Genomic DNA, 21712 nt, shown 5'->3' with positions numbered 1-21712 from the left:
AGATGGCAGTTAAAAAAATCTTCACTGGCAGTGTGGTTGATGTCTCTTCACACAGACAATATGACATTACAGCATTTCGCTGACAATAACTTTATTAAGTTCCATATTGTATTTTTTGAACYGACAAAAGCAGGACCTGACAGACCACATGCTCCTTCCTGGTCTATCATACTTTTCCATTAGAAAAAAGACCATCAATTCCCTAATGGAAATGCTTCCTTCTTTTCATACATGCTAGAAAGAAAATATATTTAGAACAAACTACCTCATACTACCGGAGGAAATTCATGCATTGTTCATCAGCATAAAAATAAATGTTGGGTGCCAGTATAAGAACTGCAGAGAGTTCCAGACAAATAAGACACAGAAAATTAAAATAAAGTGAAAGACCACAAAGTTTTCTTTGAGATTGCTTGTTTYCCACAGGTCTACCTGCCAATTTTATTTTGCTGTATTTTATAACAGGGAAAACCTGCAGTATAGCAAAGCCACAATTAAAACACGAGGTCAGAATTCATTCTGCATGCAGTCCCTGACCGCTGCGCTGTTAAATGACCAATGATGAACAACCCTGACACCTTCTGCCAGGCTTAAATGGTAACATGACTAATTTTACTGCAACAAATGAGACTCCTCCTCCTATCAGTCATGGTCCATTCCAATCAGTGGGGTGCCAATATGCCAGGATCTAATGAAAAGGCTCTTAGACAAAAGCTGCACAATTGAGAGCCTGCAGAGCCAAACCTCGGAGCTGTTAGTCCAATTTTTTAAACACTACAGTGTACATTTCAGTTAGGCTTTGTTATGTTAATGTTATTGAGTCTAAAGCAACAAAGAAACTTAATTCATGAATTACTTTTAGAAGTCAACTTCCCTACATTTTCTTTTCTTTTGTGCAGGGACCAGTGGCTATTTAACTACCGAGACGGTACAAAGGCCTTTACCCTAGTGCTGAGGTAGGAATCAAAACATAAGTTATCACAAAGAGGTCTGATATAATCAACAAAGTTAAACAGTCCTCCTGTTTGATCTCCTCTAAATTAAAGACCAAGTGTTTTGATTTGGCATTAGGCAATGAAATAAACCAGATGTTTCTCCTGCCATATAACCCTCCATGGGCACAATCTTAAAGGGTTATTGTTTGGCAAATGTTCAGGGAAACACATTAGAAATGGCACGAATACCCAGATTTTCTTTTCTTTCTATCTATACTAGTTCATTATCCAAACTAATGCATAATCCACAGGGCTTTGGGAACTTTGTGTAAATACTTTCATGTACAATTCTCTTTCTTGCCTACCCTGAGATTAAGACCACAATTATCCAGGCTTAAACCTAAAATAAAAGAACCTTTGCAAATGTATTATCTGGCCTTACATGTTTAATCACATACTATTCTGTATGGTCTTTAATACCTAAACTGAAGAACAAATGTCGTATCCTCTGATGTTTCGCACATGAAAGGCCTATTGTGAGATGTACATCAACAGAATTTTAGAACTAGAAATTCTTCTCAACAGTTGCAGTAGCAGCATTTAAAATCCAAACCGAAAGGAATAAAGTGTCATCTTTGGGGGGGGGGGGGGGGGGGGGGAAGGCAAGACAATTGCAGTATTTAAATAAAACTTTGCTCAAACAGAAAAATACTCTTGATTTACTAGCTGTCAAATTTCATGTGTGTCAGCTTCACCTGCAGGAGAGCCCACCTCCCTGCTGGCCCAGCCGAGAGCAYGCTGAACGAGCGCGAGGAGTGTGCTGGGTGCGCGGGGTGCGGGGGAAGCAGATGGATGAGGCGAGGGATTTGAAGTGTGCAGACTATGGCATGCACTGATAGAGCAGATGGAATGCATCACCATCAGCTATGACAGAAATGATTTATGGAATGACCTGGCTGCTCCTGCCAAGCAACAACACGGGATGACAGAAACAAGTTTCTATGACAACCAGAGCCCACCCACCAGTTAGATTAAACATTTCTGCCCTGACTTCCACTCGCAATATATTTAGTTTTTCCTCAAAACATCAGCCTGGCTTTCTCAGCTAGTGACTTGGACAAAAATACCTGAAAGGATGAGAAAATCATTTAGGAAAGGAGAGAGTGGAAAATGTCACGAAGTCCCACAGGTCTAACTGGCCAGCGTCTCAGACTTAACAACGAAATTTTGTTCTGGTTGCAGAACAGCAGACACCCAAATACATCTGCAGAGCAATGAACAGCCTGGAGTATGTGAGCATTSCTATTTCTAGGAGGCAAAATGATCCTTGTTCTTTTCTGACAGGTCTCAAACCGACCAAAAGAGAGCGTTAACTGCCCTCTGGACTCCCGAATTGTTATCTACTTGCTGAATCCCTGAAAGCAACAGGGACATTTTTCTCCTCAAAGCCAGCAGGTCAGAGTTCTCTTCCCCAATATGGACATTACAGACATTATCAGATCTGGTAATCTTTTAACCTTTAACCCTCTGAAGGATGCATGGGTAACAGGATCTGCATGAATATGCACATTTGCATTCACTGGTATGAGGTGAATGATGCAGAACCCAACATGGGGACAGTCATTTAGGGCTGCAGAGTTTGCTCCATACAGGAAATACAAAGTGCTTCCCCAGCCACCATTCCCAACTCTGAAATTTCTGCTGCAGTGCATCAATTACTCTTTTATAAAAAGTACATCTGATTGTACCAATGACAAAGTAATTGCTGTATGCACACACATGGAAAAAGGGCTTATAGGAGATTGAAAATACTTGCCATGTTTTACATTATTCCAACAGGAGTTAAGACTTGAAATTTATGCATATACAACATTCTGAAGGCTGTTCCATAAATTATCAGGCCACTGAGAAAACATTTCAAACCTGGAGGCAAGATCTGCACTAAGACTAATGTTAAAAATACTTGACTTTACCTAAAACACTACAGAAAAAAAAAATCAAAGCTTTAACTTTTTATGAGTRTTTTTTACTTTGCCTAACTAGCTTTTAAAACTCTATCTGCTTTAAATATTTTGATCACCTGAAGAAAAAGAAGTCAGAATGAGYCTTCTCCAAATAAAAGCATTTTTCTCTTGCATTTAAAGACATTTTTCTAGTATATGAAATTGCTTCATAGTACATTGTTTTAACTCCATATGTGAAAATTTCTGATTTGATATTACAAAATGAATGACACATGGATAAGGGATCAAAATATGTGTTTCAGATCTGCATATTCTAACTGCTACTTACAGATGCCAATGCCTTTCCAAGTGCATCACCTGTCTGTGAGCTTCCAGCACCATTTCCTCTGTTTCCTGTAATGTGGAAAGTAAACCCAACACTTATTTTTAAAGCTAAAATTTTATTCACTTTTATTATTTTACTCATCACATAAAGTTAAGCACCACTTTTTAAATGGATTTTCTGAGGAAGTCAGTGTCAATAGAATCAGTTCTCATTAGACTTAAAAATTTAATTAAAACAATTAGATTTASGTTTAGATGCTCTCCTCTTAAAAGTCAAACACAGTATCACCGTGATAACTTAAGGACCAACAAGTACAGCAAGCAGCTAGAAAATGACAACTTATTTTCTGTGATCATAGTCTAATTTTAATAAAATGTGGAAAGAAAACTCTAAATCTGAAAATTATATTATTGCAGCTCATATCACTAAAGTGCCACACATTTAATTAATTCTTAAAGCCAAATTCACAGAATATTTCCTCGTGTGTCTCCTTGCTACTCCATTCAAATTCCCTGTGTTGYACTCTCATCTTCAGTTTAAAAAGTCCCTGAAAAGCTCTGATGCACCGAGCTTTCTGTCACCCCTGCTCTTAGTTGCATGTCAGAAGCTTCGCATGCCCTTTTGCTCCACACACCATTAAGCCAAGAGGAAGTCTGAAGCCCTGCCAATTGGAAACAGAGAGGAACTGAATCCTCTGAAATGTCTGCTTTGCTGTAGAAGACAGACCCTCTAAAAGMAAATTTTCTTTCTCCAATTATCTCCTTCTAAGGCCAAAAAATGTATTGAGTGTGAATGTAAGCCATTCACCATCAGAAATCCAAATAATGCAACACTCACAGTTTCRAGTTTGTGACAAACTCGAAATTCCAGCCTGAATTTCCCATACAGATTCATTAACTGGATTCTGTTTAAAGTTCTTAGTATAAAACATGCTCCCAAATCAAAACTAACGTAGTCACCCTCACTAAATTCCACTTCCTTAAAATGAAGTTACGTGCAAATCCTATGGAAGTGACAAGCATTTAATTTCTAGAACTGAATCTTAAGATGTGCAAATATGTGCAAGGAACAGATGATCAGCCTGTATTTCACGCTTCCTAGATGAGCACGGAGGAGACTAAACCAGCCACAGTACTGGCTACTCTGTAATCTTTAAAACAGTTAMGAGAGGAATTTACGATGTACTTTATCAACCTCCCCATAGAAATAGCCTTCTTGCCTCTCTCCAGAGCAGTGCTTTGGTGACACAGTAGCCCTGAAAACTTCAGCATAAGAACCACCTATATGGACAAGTGCATATAGTGAAAAACAGAAGGACAGCTGCCATTTAACCAGACACATCCATTCAAGCATAGGCTTGACTGTGAAAGCAAATAAACCAGTAAGTCTCAAGTTGACTGAAAAACAGTTTGCCTCATCTCAGCCATACTGAGGACAGAAATATCACAGTGATGAATATTTCCCAATCTACAAGCATGGCATAAATTAAATCTTACTAATTTTGTGCATCATGCAGCTCTAAATTTCATTTTCTTGTAAAATGAAAAAAAAAAAAAAAAAAACAAGGCAGGAAGAACATTTTACCCAGAATATTATCTGATCCATTGACAGGTGGAGTGTGTGAGGCAGCTACATAAGGTGAGCTGCTGGTACTGCCACGATGGAAGCTGGACATTGGAGGAAGACTGGCATTTATATCTGTAGGTGAGACTGAATGCGGGGGATAGCTCTGGAGAGGAGAAGCAGACATAAGACATTAAGTAATCCTTAAATAAATGTTGATATTTTAAGATACCAAATATATAACACCCAGCTCTTTATTACAGAAGGGACTCATCCATCCTCTGAACAGATTCATCCATCCTCTATACAGCCCCAGATTTTTATTTATACAACAGACATAACTAAAAGGACATAAATTCAATACAGGAGGTTTGTGATTTCTAACAATCGGGTTTTTAACTGACATACATGAGCAGCAAAGGAGAAATTAATACTCCTAAGTTAGATCTCCATACACAACTATAAACAGATTAATGTGTGTCAATCTTACCAAACGGTCATGTGTGTGCAGGCTGCCGTAACTGCCGGACTGGGACATGTGGGAAGAGGAGCCTCCAAGCATCCCACCATAGCCAGGCTGGCTCATGCCATTGGATGAACTCCAGAGGTCAGAAGAATTGTGGGTCCCATCTTTTTTTTGTATTTTTTCAACAGAAAAGAAAACAAGAAAAATACATTTAATGAAGAATACTGATTTCTCTGTTCTTTTCAAGGATTATTTTAAACAAATACAGAATTCAGCTTCTGAGATGAAGATCAGTGGGGAAATGGTAACCAGTTTATACTGCATTTTCTATTTTCATGCCACCACGCTGTTGCTATATTTATTAAAAAAAMCCCRAAGAAACAACAGAGGCTTTATAGCTGAAATATAATCCAACCACAGCTGAGAAAATACCAAGCACTTCTGCTAATTACACAGACCTTCAGTAAGGCCAGATTTAAATCAAGAGCATTGATAAAAACTCCAGACTGTAAGAAATAATAAAAAAGGAGGTGGAGGGGTAAGAAGTTTGGCCAAACAGAACCCACCATAAACATACACTGCCTAAAACAAACAATTTATAGTCTAAGATACCCTAGCACCACAAAAATATAAAAACATTTCAAAATAGCAGATTTAAGTAGTTGAAATGAGTACATTACATTAGCCTTAGCCTGTGTATCAGTGCAGTTTCCTTTCTGTAGCACAGACTGAAGCGCTCTGTGAATTCCCGTACTGAGACACTGAGCTCTCCATGTGCTCCAAACCCTCAMCAGACTGCAGCACGAGCTAATTGTGTGACGTGAGGCTGAGGAAATGGATTCTGCTCTTGTTTCATTCAGAGCAAACTCCCTTTTTTCTGGCACGCTAGATATACAAGCATTTGAGAACTTAAGACTGTKAACTGATATTGTACAGTTGAATTCCAGAAAAGTCAATAAGACCCCACCTCATTTTTCTCTATCACTCCAGTGTGCTGCTCTGAAGCCCCTACAAATCAAAGGATGGGAATTCTGTCCATCTGGCCTGGTGTGTAATCCCTTTAAATTTCAGTCAGCAATTAATGTCATGAGAAAAACTTTACATCAACAGACAGTTCCCTTCATCTAACTGTTTTAGAAGTATATAAAACTTAACCATAGGTTCTAGCACARTATGTTCCCTTTACACTTCTTCATTCACCCAGTAAAACAGTGTCTGACTGCAGATTTCTGCCCAAAGGACAAGTGACATTTTACCTACCTTGCATAAAGAAAGTGCTAGCAAACATACTGCTTGGTGGCTTAGGAGATGGGTAACTTGGAGATTCTCTGTTGAAATCATCAGAACTTGGGGATGGTGCATACACCTACACATTGGAGAGCAATAAAAGCAGGTTAGCAATAATTGGGGGCCGTGCGTTAAAAAACCAGCAACAGCATACAGATACAGAGAGAAAGCACAAATAAAAAAAGAACAGTGTAGCAAGCCGCAGCATTTGTTGCCCTTGTTTTATTTGCTTTTTAGCAAGTTGCCACAGTACAGAGGAACTACAGTAAAATGATCCTAACAACACACTTTCTGGTGTGCCAACTCAGCCAGGTGGCCTGATAAAAGCCTGAATGCTGATTTTGCTTTCTAAGTGCACGACTCGCATAGACTTGTTGCTCAAGATAAAAAAGCAAGATAAAACAACTGGGCCCCAAACAAATTTTATTTTAAAACAACTGTATGTCTGTTTGAATATTTAATTAGCTGGCATCCCAACAATCGGAAAGGAAAAGAACATCCAGTGACAAATGGAAAGACTTTAATGCAACCATTGTATCATCCATTCAGAAACTCGCATGCCTTTGGAGAGTCATCAGAAATACATGCATGCAAGTCCTCAGGAATAATCCTAAAACTGCAACAGCGACCAYGGAATTTTCACACTGGCCTAGCATTAAAGAAAAGCAGTATTATTGTTTTTTCAGTGTGAGCACGCCAGCGGAATGCCCATTCTCAACTTGCAAGCAACAAATTTTCTTTTCAAGTTAAAAATGTAAGATGTCAAATAAACATAATGACTCAAAGTCTTTCACTGCAGAACTATAAAAAGAAATATAAAGTGTATTCAGGAGTAAGTTAAGTCAAATAAACAAGRCCCAGTATTCACAGAGTCGAGGACTCTGCCCATAGTCAGCTGTTCTGTACTGAATATTGCAATGACTAGTGCGTGTTGAAAGATAAATTTAATAAAAAGCAAATCAACATATACGGCAGCAAAAATATAAAAATGTGGCATTGAAACTGAAGCCTATTTTTGCTATGAAATAAAAAATTTYGTATTTGTAACTGTTTATCTTGTTAAATTACAGATGACTTAATAAATGCATATAGGAAGAATAGTTTCAAAACCCTAAAGCTTATATTATGMAACTTAATAAGTGCCCTAAAATTCAAAAGTGATTATTTTGATCCACTCCTATGCACAGACAGGCACACGCATGTTTCTATGGCATCCACATCTCTCCCTGGCCTTTCTGAAACGTTGTTTACCAAGCACGAGAAGGGCCAGGAAAGCCAAGCCAGCCAACAAAAAAGCCTAAATTCCCCTAAAAAAGAACCATTGTCCTCGAGGAGGGTGACTGTTCTGCTGGGGACATGGAGGATAGTGAAGTGAGCAAGTCCCGCTCCATTTGCATCCCAATACCCCTCCTCCCGCTGCCGAACGCTTTTGCAGCCCTGCTGTTGTCGGAACAAATGGCTGGGCATGTGCCTGAGCCAGCGCGCTCTTACATCACCCGCGCCCGCTCACTGCGCTCTCGGCCCCGCTCCACAGCAACACCATTTCAGCAAAATCGCTCCAATTCCGCAATGAAGGAAMCAGGACAAGGGCACAGAGCGCGAAGCCAAGGCACAGCTGTCGGGATAAGCCACACAATGAAAAAGGCAGGTTAAGAGACACCTGATTAGAAGGAGTCAAGTGGAAAACTCAAAACTTGAAGTTACGGGCTTGCTTACCGTTGGTTTTATTGAAAACAAATGAAAATTTTTAGGAAATAAAGCTTTTCGGAAAGCTTCTGCTCAATATTTTACTCGAAATTTTTCAGTTTATGGAATAAATGTAAAATAGAGATGCTTACCAGACCTGAGTGACAGAATGACAATACATTCTGAGCAATGTTCGCAGTACATATGTATTTACTCTATATGATGAATGCATGTATATTCCATGCCTGAGACATATTTTAACAGAAATGTCACTCTGTCAAATTGTAAATTCTCGCACTCATAAGACTGCAAACATATTAGGTAAAACTGGGCTTAATTTACAAGTTCTCTGTTGTGCAGAATAACACAGCATATGCTATAGCTGATGGATAATCTATCACTGTCACAGGACAGCAGTGGAAACAAAGCTTTATGACATTTAGCACTGCCATGGAGATGTACACTGATTAATGTGAAGTCACCTACAGTGACGAATTRTACTTATTTTAAACTGCAACGTTATCGATGAGGTTTGTAAATACAAGCTTCAGACTGAAATGTTAACATTTTACGTAACTGGGTGATTTTAAAAAAATCTGATTAAACACCATCCCAAAGGGGGGATTAAACTCAAAAAYTCCTCCAAATGTATAATTTACAGATACATCTGTACAAAGCATTAACATAATAAAAATGTTATGAATTATATAAAGGTAAAAGAGGCCCTTCCAAACAGCTACATGAAAGTCCTAGCACAGACACATAACTTCATATAGTTTCTGCTTGTTTTGGTATCTTAACTATAGCTTGCAAAAACATAGCTGCAATGTTATGAAGCTGCACTTGTGCCAGTCTAGATTTTTCAGATCAAAGGGTTCTTGCGGCAAAACACAACTGATGTGGTCTCAAAGACTTCATTAACTCCAGATGTGGGGAAATAGCCAGCCAATTCCACAAAAGGAGCGAGTCTCTTTTAGTTACAATCAGAACTACCCACAAATTAAAACCAGGCTTCTGATGTCATCTGATCACCTGCAGATGAGCGCCGGGTTTTTTCTGGTTAATGACCTAATCATAATTTTTATGTTGCGTTACTACAAACAAAATTTAATAGCAAAGGAGAAATCTTACTAAAATTAACCCAAAGTCTTTGAGTTGCAAAATGCAAAGGTTTTTAAGTAAGAAAGCTGACAAAAAGGATGGAATTTTATTTKTATGTCTGGAAGCAATGCATCAGGGCAACTGGTCTGTTCACTCTGAAAGGCCCACATGCACTGGGGACCCCTACCCTGCCAAAGGTACCCCCGTGGCTGCTGCCATGGCTGTGCAGCAGCTCCCYAGCAGGACTCTGTGTCCTACTTAAAGGGCTTTCTCTTCTGCAACAGCTGAGTAAGGCTGTTAAAAATATGACGTGGCTGCTCAAGACGGCCTCTTTTAGCTATTAAACTGATAACGCTGACATCCAGGAGGCATCAAACCAGTTTTTCCTGGCTGACATTCCCACTAAGACAAGGAAGCAATACTGTTAAAAGGTCAGCCTGTTTGCAGTCTCCTTGAAGAGGGCTGTCTCCAGCAGGTAGAAGTGGAGCCCATCTTTAATCCCCTCAAAAGTACTGTGCCCACAGGCACCGAACGTGTCTCCAAGCTGACAAGCAAAACACTCTCCCATTATGAATGGGAAATTTCCTTCTGATAAACGCAAGCCAAAACCAGTTTTTTTTTTTTACATGACTTATCAAGTCTTGGACTCGACTTCTTTGGAGTTGTGCTAATATATACATCAATCCAAACCCTGCGATGCTCCCGAAGGGTTGATAGCCTCCGCTGAAGCAAGTAGCACAAACGAGTTGCAGAGGACATCAAGTCAGAGACAGACATCAGTCTCTCCTGCGCCCTGAATTGGTTCATGTTTCTTCAGCAGGAAAGGCAGGATGACAACCCCTCTTTCTGAGGGGTAGAGGTGGGGGCTGACTTCAGAACAGAACTGAGGAGACATTAGTTGTACCAAATCAGGTTTAATCAAAACAAAAGCATCATCTCAGTTATGAAATCTGCCTTGGTGATTAACACAGGTAATGAACACCACTGTGAAAGCTACATGGACCTAATATATCTAAAACATTTCAAATATTAATGACTGCTGCTTCTGTTTACTAATACAAGTGCCAATAATATCAACAGTAATTTGAAGATCTGGGTTTACCAAATTTTATGCTAAGTAAAACTTCCAAGTCTCATTCTATAAATGCATTTAATAAATATAACACTTGGAGTCCTCCTGTTGGCATCCATCCTCTCAGGCAATTTTCCTGTTTCAAATTCTTAAATATTTATCAATGTTTAATATTAATGTTAAAAGCAGATTAAAAAAAATAGCAGTGAAGCAACCAAACTTCCGATGAGATCATGCTATCTCAAGACCAAGGCTCCTATCACACACACTGTTTATGAAATTATGAATTATGTTACTCATTTAGGCATAGTTATTAGCAATTCTTGGAAGTTCAGAAAAATATTTGTCAAGCTGCTTGAGACACAGAATTTTTTAAAACCAGTAAAGATAAATAACCTATTTTGTCTGTAGCTTGTAAACKCTGCTAAGTAGCCTATCTACATTCCATCAGCATCAGTCATGCAAGTGAGCACTGATGAATGATTTGTACATGTGGCAAAATTTTACAGCGTATTATCTGCAGGTTTTGTAGCAAAAGYTAATTTTGCTGAAAGGCAGTTCTAGGAAAAGAGAAACTTGTTTTCATGTTTACTATTTTTCTGACCTAATTATATGCTAAAACTTCAGGAATGTGGAATATCAACTACAGTTTTCCAGACTCCTCTTTACAGCAAGAGAGAAGCTTCCAAAAACACCCCAACCAAACCCAAGATCCAGTCTAAATTCCTGTTTAAYTGATATATAAGCAAGATGATAAAATGAACAGTCCTAGTGTACAAAGTCAATATAACCATATCCTCAACCATAATTTTGTTTCTAATACCAGGTGTAAAGATTCATGTACTTAAGAAACTCTTCTCACCATCCAGAATGAAAATAAAAGATTCGTTTAAGGGAACAGTCCTGTCTGCAAATCAAACAATATTTTTTAAGGGTGGYATAAAATTCTAATTTCTAAAAGTAGCTAAGCTGAATTCCATTTTAAATAAATGTTTATGCATTTTAGGCATGCTATACATGCCTATTTGGATATTTTTGAAATGCAGAACCCCACTGTCATGATRCATAGCACAAGTACTTCCTAGCTTCTTCCCTAGGGACTGACAATTTCTAAGTCATGTTAAAAAGCGACAGGCAAACGTAGCAAAAATCTCTAATTCAGTACTTCGACACTTTTTGGCCTGGTTTGGTTTTTTATTAGTARCAGTAATAGTTTTTATTTGTGTTGTAGTGTAAACTAGAGAGGAGAGGAAAAAGAAGGTAAGGCAGCAAAAACATTAGAAATATATATTTATATACTGCTTGAATAACCTTTTTATATTTTATTTGCTAAGCAAAATCTCTTCACCACACTCTTCAAATCATGCCGTCACTAACGGACACATGCAACTATGTCTTCAAAAATTCCTGATTAAATTCAGATTTTCAGGAAACAAAAACCAGAACAGTTGAAACTACTCTGCCTGCTTGTTAACTTGTTCCCTGTATTACAGAAAGCTGCTCYCAGAGCTGTGGGAGGAACTGCCAGAACCAGCACTGCCCACAGGCAGATGCAGTAGTGGATGGAGGCCATCTTTTTCATTTGTCCCTCTCTTCTCTGCAATTCTCTAAAAAAATTTAAACTCACTCTCTGGTTCTGCACCTCCAGCACAGACTGTTGTATTTCTACAGCCAGAGCTCGACATGGACATGACAATGGGARCCAAGGCACTGAGCAAACTGGGCGTGCTCCTCTTTGGGGCGCAGGTTTTGAGAAATATAGATCTGCCCCATGCAGCACCTGATCCCGTCCCTAGCTGCTGACATTTGCCCAAGGAAATGGACATAACCTTCACTTGAAAGCATTAATAAAGCTTGTTGCAAACAAGACACCCTTCTGGCAGGGGACCACTGCTCAACAGATTGGCAGTTCAACCCAATGGAGTGGAGCAGGGAGAACTCTCTTGGGTGGATGAATTGTAACTCATCCTTTTTTAGTGGGATGGGGAGGGGAAAGAAAAGGGCGAGAAACAGAAACAAAATAAAAATCCAGCTGACCCATGTTTACTACCTCTCTTTATTCATTGTCCACAGCCGTGTACCCCTAGAGACTTTCCAGATGATCTTATATTTGTCCTGACCCACAAATGTTAGCTTTGACCTTGTGTAAGTTGCTGTGGGCAGCATATGGTACAGAACAGCTTTAATTGTACCTTCCTCTCTGTGTACTAGCTGACCCAATACTAATAAAAGCAAAATTGAACCTTAGCACCTGGTTGCTCCAAAATTTACAAACTGAAAACATTTTACATGGATGTCAGAAGCCTAAGCACATTATTTGTTCCATAATAGTCGCAGCAAGGCACGCTGTCGTGTCATCTGAGCATCACGCAGGATTATTAACATGTTTCACTCCGCTCCAACACTGGGAGTGATGGCTGCAAGACAGGCATTTACTGAACTAAAAGATCCCCAAATATACAGAGCTATTCTCACACCTGGGTATATTTGTTCATCGACACACATGTGCCCATCAACAATATGTATATGAAATACTTTTTACACTTTCAAAATGCTCAAGGAAAAAAGTATTGTGTCAAAAAAATTCCAGTATAAGCTAGTTCACCAAAAAGCAAATCACAAAGCACTGCACATATACAAAATATCTCCTGACTTTTTCTTCCTCTCTTTTTAAATAGGCATTGTAGAAATCTACCGTAAAAAATGCAACTTCTCCGCCTTGGAGAAGGGCTCAAKCTCAGCCTATGATGAGAAAAACAAATATTTATTCAATAATAAAAAATACTTGTACATAGACTGGTATATTAAACCAACCCATAAAATGCACAAAATAAAATAATAAAGTGAATATGTCCACAAATTTATTCTCATATGAAATAGTAATTATAGGTGATATAAAATAAAATGAATCCTTAAAAAAATGATTTATTTTGGTGGTAATTCACATTACTGTTTTGCCATCTGCATTAAAATAATTCTACATTTAGAGACATATAGAAAAAAAAAATTACTTCTAAACTTCTAGGTGAACTGAAAACAATGGAAATCATGCAGATCTATTTACTCTGTAAACACCAAGATGACAAACTTCTATTAAATATTATTTTGGTACCGTTGCTCTTTCTAAAATCTAAATGTAAAGGCCACAATGAAYGAAGAAATTTGCTTAATTACATATCAAAATAAAAATAAAAAAGACATAATTTACATTTGTGCTATTATCCCTACAAAAAATTATTGCAGCTTTATTTTCAATGGAGATTAGGTATTTTGATTATTTGGGGAGGTCTGCAGCATGGCTCGAGTGAAAGAGATGATAAAACTTTTTGATAGAAACAATTTTTAAGTATAGTTTTAATTTTTTTCCCTAAAAGCTATGCATGAAAATGTAAGCTTTCCTTAAACTGAGAATATTTTCTATATGCCAACAGGTGAAGGAAAAAAAAAAAAAAAAAAAAAACAAAACCAAAACCAAAAAAACAAACAAAAAAAAAACCTGAAACAAAAAAAGCAGGCTACGTCTAATGCAGGGCAAGTACTTTATTTTCTTTATGAAATAAATTAAGATCATTTTTCTTTTTGATTTGAAGGGGATTMTTGAAATACGCATTTTTTCCTATAACACCTATTACACATAACAGTAAAATTTTTCTCCTTAGCAAGGAATTTGTATTTAACCACCACTTTCCACTTTCATGGATTCTTACTAAAACATACAGGAATTACAAAAACTGAACTTCTTCTAACAGTAAAAGCCCCTGATTTATATTTCAGAYTTTTAATAGACGTGCCARTCCACAACRAAACATCTACTGGGTGCTCAGATAGTTGGTTTTTAGCATAACATTAATCTTTTTTTCAACTTACAAATTAAAGAAGTTAAAAAGAACAGCACATTTTTAATAAAAAATTTAAACCACACATTTTCTACATGTGATTTCTCACATATTTTGTGAGTAAATAAACCAGATTTTATATACATTAGCAGGCATTGAGGAATGTCAACAYCMAAAAGCTAACACGATGATCTAAATAAAAATCTCRAACAATAAAGTCCATACTATCAACTAGTAATTTATCCAACAATACAAGTAAAAGCAATAAGACATGAAAATTAGGGTATGTACTGTTGTCTGACTGTAGAAAGGTTTACACAAAGATCTGGCACACACTCAAGAGGTGTCCTTCAAAAAAAAACACAAAAACCAATCCCACAACTTCACATAACCTCCTTATGTATATTTAAATTAGTAATTTAGGCCAACTTGCAGTATTCCTAGRAGAGGCAGTGRTAAAAGCTACTAAGATGTTTTWAAAAAAATTAAATAAAACCTTGGGCAACATGATATAGGATGATCATATGATTTGTCATCTATTTACTAAGTTTTCAAGCTCATAAAGGTCACCTCTGACCCATAACAGGCACATGCTATCAATTTTCAAGCCATGCCCTCCTACAGTACCAGTACTTCCATCTACTAYACGCCTGGAAATACTTAATAAGATCAAAGCCTTTTTTCCTGCTACAAGAACAAAGAGAAATGTTGTAATAGAGTGATCTGTGCTCTAGAAAGAATAAAATCAAAACTCCATGCAAGTTATATTCCCTTTGCTTCAGGGGTATTGTATAGTTAATTTTACTTAAGTCTTATATATATCTTCACATAAAACTTCAAACAGATTGTTTTAGCCTTGGAGCAGACATGAAAGAAAAATCATTTCATATTTGAAAGACAGCTGGCATTTATACCAAAGGAAATGAAATAGAGACCAAGTGATTTTACTGATTCCCCAACCTCTCCTCCAGTGTCTTTGCTGTTATTCAAGAAGCTCATACACCGCGTCTTTTATGAATATAAAGGTTCATAATTTAATTACCATTGAACAAAAATCTTGGCAAAAAAAAAAGGTTACTAACGAAAGCAAAACTCACACAGGTCCGCTGGAGGTGGACCAGCAATAAAGAAACGAAACAAAACAACAAGAAAAAAAAAGCCACAAAAATGATCACTATCAGCATCTCCCCTTTTCCTACTTATTACTATTTTTATAACAGAAGAAAGCCAAAACCACACACAAAATAAACAGACTATAAGAAACATACTGGGTTAAATTTACCATCGCATGCTAATTCTTACACACAAAAATCAGAACTGGCGTTCTTATTTAAAAATGACAAGTATCAACCGCTAAACAGAAGTRCCCCGCTCAATCTCCACAAAGTTAAAACACAGAGAGGAGATTTCCCACCCCCACTCCCCAGCCCTCCCGTGTTCGCAGGAACATTTGATGATTCCGAGCTCGCACCGCGGGCGTCCGGCGCAGGCAGGGCAGCGCTGGCGGCCGGCCCAGTGCGCGGCGATGGCCGGGGCGCTGCCCGGGGCTCGGGCCGCCGGAGCGGGGGCAGCGCTGCAGCCCTCGGGGTGGGGACCGCTTCAAMACAAACCCCAAATAACTCCAGCCAAACCTACGAGCCCCCGAGAAAAGCCGCGGGCACGCAGCAACACAAACTTTGGCGGGTCTGGCGCAGCCGCCCGTCCCCCGGCACACAAAGCAGCCCCCGGTCCCCTCACGGCCCGGTCCCCTCACGGCCCGGTCCCCTCACGGCCCGGTCCCCTCACGGCTCGGTCCCCTCACGGCTCGGTCCCCTCACGGCCCGGTCCCCTCACGGCTCGGTCCCCTCACGGCCCGGTCCCGACCCGCCGTGCGCCCCCCGGTCAGCACCCGCCCCAGCGCCGAGAAGTCGCGTGTGCCCGGCCCGGCGCGGCGGCCCCGGACAAAGGCAGCCCCCTCACCGTCTTGCCGTTGTAGTAGTACATGAGGGAGCTGCTGCCCACGCCGGGCACCGGGTAGGCGCAGTACATGGCGCGGCTGCCGCGGGCCGGGCTCAGCGCGCCGCCTCCCGCTCCCCTCGGCATCCACCCGCCGCCGCGCACATGGAGCGCTCAAAGGCGGCTTATGCAAAGCAGGACTGAACCATCTCCGGCCGGCGCGGGGGTTGGGCGCGGGGGGCGAGCCAGCCCCCGCTCCGCGCCCCGGCCCCGGGAGGAGGCGCGCACGGGCCCGCGGGCTCCGAGGGCTCGGCACACGCAGCCCAACGCAACGGCAGCCGCAGGGAACCCGCACATGGGCACGTCCTAAGCCCTGAGATAATCGTCTGCTTTTTGTTTTAATTAAATTAGAGCACTTGTGGCCGTGCAGACGCTGCTCGATGCAGCTCCAGCCACACGGCCATCTGGCTCTGCCTAAAGTTGCTTCCAACTTTGGCAAAGCTTCCCAAAGGCGCGGGGAGCTGCTGGGAGCGAGTCCCATGGGAAAGCCCGAGCACCCAGCGCTCCCGGGCCCCTCCGAGCAGGGCAGCCTGGAGCGGGGAGTGACACTGACACAGACAACGCTACACACGGTGCTTGGCTTAAACAAAGAATCATATAACACTTCATGTAAACACCCAAAATCCATCTTTAAGATGGGRCATACAAACTATAAGGAAGGATTCTCTTGGAAACACAAACCCAGGCTCCCTTTAGATTGTAGGATACATTTCTGTATGAATAAAGCACACATCTATGCTCATACAAGAAACGGCAGAGAAGGGGAAAGGACCCCAACAACTTTGGCACATGACAAATACGTGAATTATTCAATACAGCAAACAGACTGCAACTTCCAGCACAAAGATCCTTCAATATTTGCACACTATCAATGCCTGGTGGGTCTTTTTGCTTTCTTCATTGAGCAGAGGCATTAAATAACATTAACTCTTAATGAGGCGTACTTTTTTTTATTTTCTACAAGTGAACACAGCTGGTTACAAACTGAGCTTCTGCTACGTCAGAGAGCAAATTCAATCCAGGGGAAAAAAAGGTTAACACACAACCACGTTTCTCCACCTCTATTTGTGTCTACTGCCAATGCTGTGAATTCTCCCTGCCTTCCTCCTGACAAAAGCAGGAAAATATTTCAGGATAAGGAAAAAAATGGGTAAAGTTCAATTCAGCCATTTGCAGGGAGAGAAAGCAAGTTGCAGAAGKCTGCTTCATTCTGCCAAGCACCTCGTGCGTCAGTGAAACCCTCTGAACTAAAAAGATCCATAAGGGTGATAAACTGACTGCAGACAAACACTATGAGCAGATAAAAATCTCTGTATAATGTCCATTATCTCAGGACATAACTACTGCAGTGTCTATAAATATACAGAATATATACACACTGACAAAAAATATTCACATCTCAGGCTTCAAATGCTTTTTCAGTGAACTCTTCCAGTCAATTAGACTACCGTGCTCAGAGAAGGTTGGCAAATACATTCTGAAGTTTCCATCTGCTRAAGAACACTTGCATTTTTACTGCAAGTCAAACTACGCATCCAGAACTGTTTAACTATGCAGCAAAGCTAATGATATCTGAACCGAACTCCTCTTTAATACAAAAGGCGTAGCAGCAGCAGCTGCAAAAAAGAACATCACTATACTGCAGACTATTAAATTGCCAGGCCTGCAGAGTGACTGGCAGCTTCCTTCTTCCCGAGGGACCACAAAGACCCATTTCAGTCCCCAGAGAGTCCGTAAGAAGCTTTGATTTGTAGCTAACAATGCCATTCCTTAAAGCTTCTCACTAATGTTCAGGACTCTACAGATGAGACATGCTAAAAGATCTTCAGATCTTTGCATGTGCTACTTCTCATAGCACCCTAGATTAAAAACACTACTTCAGACTAATGTACAACTTGGAAAAAACCCTAAACACTGGAAAATGCACTTTTACTACTTCAAGTCTGTAAGCTGAGAGAACCCTTTAAAAATTAATTTTAGCATGCCAACTTTTGATATATTGGAAGTACTTCCAGGGTAACTGCAGTTAGTTCTTTGAAGTAAAGACTATCACCAGCACAGTTGGAATTGCTACTACTCCCCCATGCACATATGCCCAATTTTAAAAATAGTTGTATTAGAGATGAAGAGCAAGATCAAGTCCCCTCTCAAATAATAACCATTATCCACCTATATACGAGCAACATTAACATTGGAAAAACATTAAAAACATCAAACAGAAAAACCTGACTTGACCGTGTAGCACTGGTGGGGGGCTGCTCTGGGYACAGTTGCCCTATATGCTTACAGAGTGAGGTAACAAAAAATACACAGGACATACTAACTAGAAATGTTTACTAGCACTATTCTCATTTATCAGTAGAAGTAAATCATTAACCTTGTTCACCAGCACATGGGTAAGACAAAAGCAACAATATGATCAATAAAACTGAGGAACGCCACTGCAAACGTCTGTAGACAAACTGGTCCCTCCATAAGTCACTAAATGAATTTGCTCCTGAGTTRCTTCCCCACAAATCAAAAGGATAACAACTGCATTTTACCAAAAGGGAAATTATTTGTCCTACACTCAGTTACACATCATTTGGAATAAAATCTTAAGTGTTCAGTGCTTAAAATCTATCACTGTATCTGCTCTGTATCGAGCATATCAAACTTTAAACCACAGAAGTTTACTTTCACCAGAATAGATAAAACATGAACCTAAAATGCAAGAATTTGAAAGACTGCTAAAAAAAAATACGCTATGTTGTTAGCAATAACTCTGTATTTGCAGGAGCTATTACTGGACAACTATTCCAAAAGCTCCTGAAGTCCAAAGCAAGTTTTTTGTTTTGTGGTTGCAATTTTTCTAATCCTGATTTAAGCCAAACAACAGCTGCTCTGAAATTTGTTTTCTTAAGAGAATCATGTTACAGTGAAATGAATCATAGCTGGATCAGCGATACTGTACAGGGTACAGTTGTTTACTCCATTTTTCCTTGGTGACAAGTCAAGGGTTAATCTTATGACTCAGCCTGACAAAACAAGTCAGCTGGAGACAGGGCCAATTTTTTAAACTTGATTTCAGACAGACATGCCGTCAGCAGAGGAGCACTGAACTGACATGCACTTTGTAGCCCGAATTGTTTCCACTCATGACCCTGTAGTGTGTGTCAAAAACAATAAACTGCCTGTTCCTAAAGTATGTAAAGAGATTATGAAAGYTGATGCAGARTGAAATACTGACCTAAAAATAAACAAAGCTACCTGTAAGAGAATATTTTCAAAGATGATTTTAACACTAAGAGATTTTGTGAATGAACCACATGTTCTCCCTGAAAACAAACTTTTATGTGAAATACATTTTTGTTCAACTTGTCAAAGCCACAAAGCAAATACACAATAGAGCATATGTAATTCACCATTTGAATTTMTAAAAAATAAACATMATTTCTACAGATCACTRAATGTTATGCCAYATGAAAGATAGTTAGGTAACTGCCTCAACAGATGAGAGCCATTCTCTAGTCAAACATATTCCACAAAACTGAAATATCAAAATGCTTTAAAAAGGTTAATGCTTTTTATTACAGTTTGGTTATTTTTAATGGATCTATTCTAACACAAAAAGCACCAAATCTTTTTAAATTATGTGCTACTAGAAATTAAAGCCCCTCTTTCACCAACAAAAGCAACTGTGATGTGCAAACCCAAGTATCAAGTATCTGCTTGGGAAGAGTGATCTTCAGTCCTGTTGGAAAAAAAAACAGTAACATAGGGAGAGCCCAAGGCTGCTTTCAAGGGGAAACCTGATCTTTTATTCTCACCAATTTCCATTAACTTCTTGGGGGCTAGCCTTCTAGCTTTGGAAATAAGGCAAAGGCAACTGCCCTAGAACTCTCTCCACCCCACACRGTCCGMGGCTGGAATTTCTTATCAATTTCAACCATATTCAACAGTGGAACAGAAGTTTCACAAGTGATAAAGTTCTTATCAGTTCTAAGAAAACTGGAACCTGAACAGGAGAGACAGACTCAAACTGATACAGAACAACCTGTTGCTAACTAAAATATACATAGTAATTTTGAGCTGCTTGTCCAGCAAAAATTCAGAAAAAAAATTCTATACATCTTAGAACTTGCAATATAGCTTACTTTGAAGCCAACCATTCATGATGATTAACTGTAGCAAAGGCAAAGTTAGGACCATTGCTGATGGATGCATTGAACATGCTGCATAATGTAGCTGTCAGAATAGACAAGATTTCAAGCCATAAGAAACAAACCTGGCTGTTTTCAGGGGAAAACACAATGCTTATTATACTGTCCTCTCTGTAATTCATCAGCTAAGTAAATGTTAACTTATTTTAAAATTCTGGAAAGATAGCCTTCTGTGTTAACCAACCACTAAGCAKGCTGCTCAGCAGAGATGGAGCAGATGAGCTGTATGGAAGGCAATTTAAAATAACCCAATAGACTAAATTTTATAGGCAATCCCTCCTGCCAATATCCAAAGGAAGATGTTTTAAGGAAAATTAATTTACTAATCTATGCAAGAGCTAAAATAGTTTGGTGGTTTTCCTTTTCAAAGGGTTTGTCTATAACTACACCTTTAGCATTCATGCTATTATAACCAGGGRAAAGGTAAGAGTTTTAAGGGGTAGAGAATAGACAGTAAATAGTAATTAAATGCATATTAATTGCTATCCACCACTAAATCTTGCAGTATTACAAGGTTGAGGGATGGTTGTTGGAGTTCTGTGTTTTTTTGGTTGACTTGGGCTTTTTTTTTCTGCAAAAAACTTGATACCTCTGGCGGGCATGGGTAAGAAATATTTTTTAATAGGAAACTGCAGCTAGGACTTTTCTGTTTTAGTAGTTTTCCAAATAATAATGAATTTATTCAATGTTAACATGTATCAAATTTATCCATATTTAAGTTACGACACAAATATTTTTCGTGAATGGGAAGAATGGGAAAAAGTGCCATATATCTCATTCTTCAGAATGAATCACAAAATAATTTCTCTGGGGGCGTTTTAAAATTTGTTTCAAAATCCGTCAGATACAACTTTGAGAGCATATTGCTGAAGTTCTATTACCTTGCTGAAAACATAAAGCACTTACAGCTTGAAAGCCTCTATAGGAAGGTCTTCACTAGCCATAGCTGCATTAAAAAGTAAACAAATACGTTTATTTTCCTGAGGCAATAAATGATCCTATCAAAAGCCAGATAATCATCACAAAATGYGCTCAAAACCTACCCAATCTAAAAACCTACACAGGTCTTAAAAGCGTTTTAATCCTGAAGTAAATTAATAACGGTGTTATTGAAACTCGCAGAAGACTCGCAGAAACTCGCAGAATTACAGAGCTCCTCACATCAACTCAGGATGGCCAAGGAAAGTTCTGTGAGCGATGGAGCAGTGCCTGCGGGGTGGCTGTGCCTGCGGGGTGGCGGTGCCGGTCCAGCCGCAGCCCCGGGCTGGGCTTTTCCCGCA

The 21712-nt window shown here is 39.4% G+C and overlaps 1 protein-coding gene across 11 annotated transcripts in view; it reads right to left on the bottom strand.

Annotated features, from left to right (window-relative positions):
• TCF12 (transcription factor 12) overlaps window positions 1–21712 on the bottom strand; it is a 155760-nt gene that overhangs the window by 21065 nt on the left and 112983 nt on the right. For 8 of the 11 annotated variants that reach the window (XM_057372111.1, XM_057372108.1, XM_057372107.1 and 5 more), the window contains exons 10-13: window positions 6514–6619; window positions 5278–5417; window positions 4809–4953; window positions 3228–3292 (exon numbers count right to left, since the gene is read on the bottom strand). In XM_057372111.1, coding sequence (XP_057228094.1) covers window positions 3228–3292; window positions 4809–4953; window positions 5278–5417; window positions 6514–6619 — 456 coding nt within the window. Of the gene's footprint in view, window positions 1–3227; window positions 3293–4808; window positions 4954–5277; window positions 5418–6513; window positions 6620–16194; window positions 16359–21712 lie in introns of those variants that run through there. The other 3 variants (XM_057372116.1, XM_057372118.1, XM_057372117.1) reach the window with 2 other exon arrangements.

This window comes from Malurus melanocephalus, unplaced genomic scaffold (assembly GCF_030028575.1).
Source record: "Malurus melanocephalus ecotype Western Australia unplaced genomic scaffold, MMel_1.1 scaffold_163, whole genome shotgun sequence".
NCBI classification, from domain to species: Eukaryota; Metazoa; Chordata; class Aves; order Passeriformes; family Maluridae; genus Malurus; species Malurus melanocephalus.
This window is presented reverse-complemented; position numbering and strand designations above follow the sequence as displayed.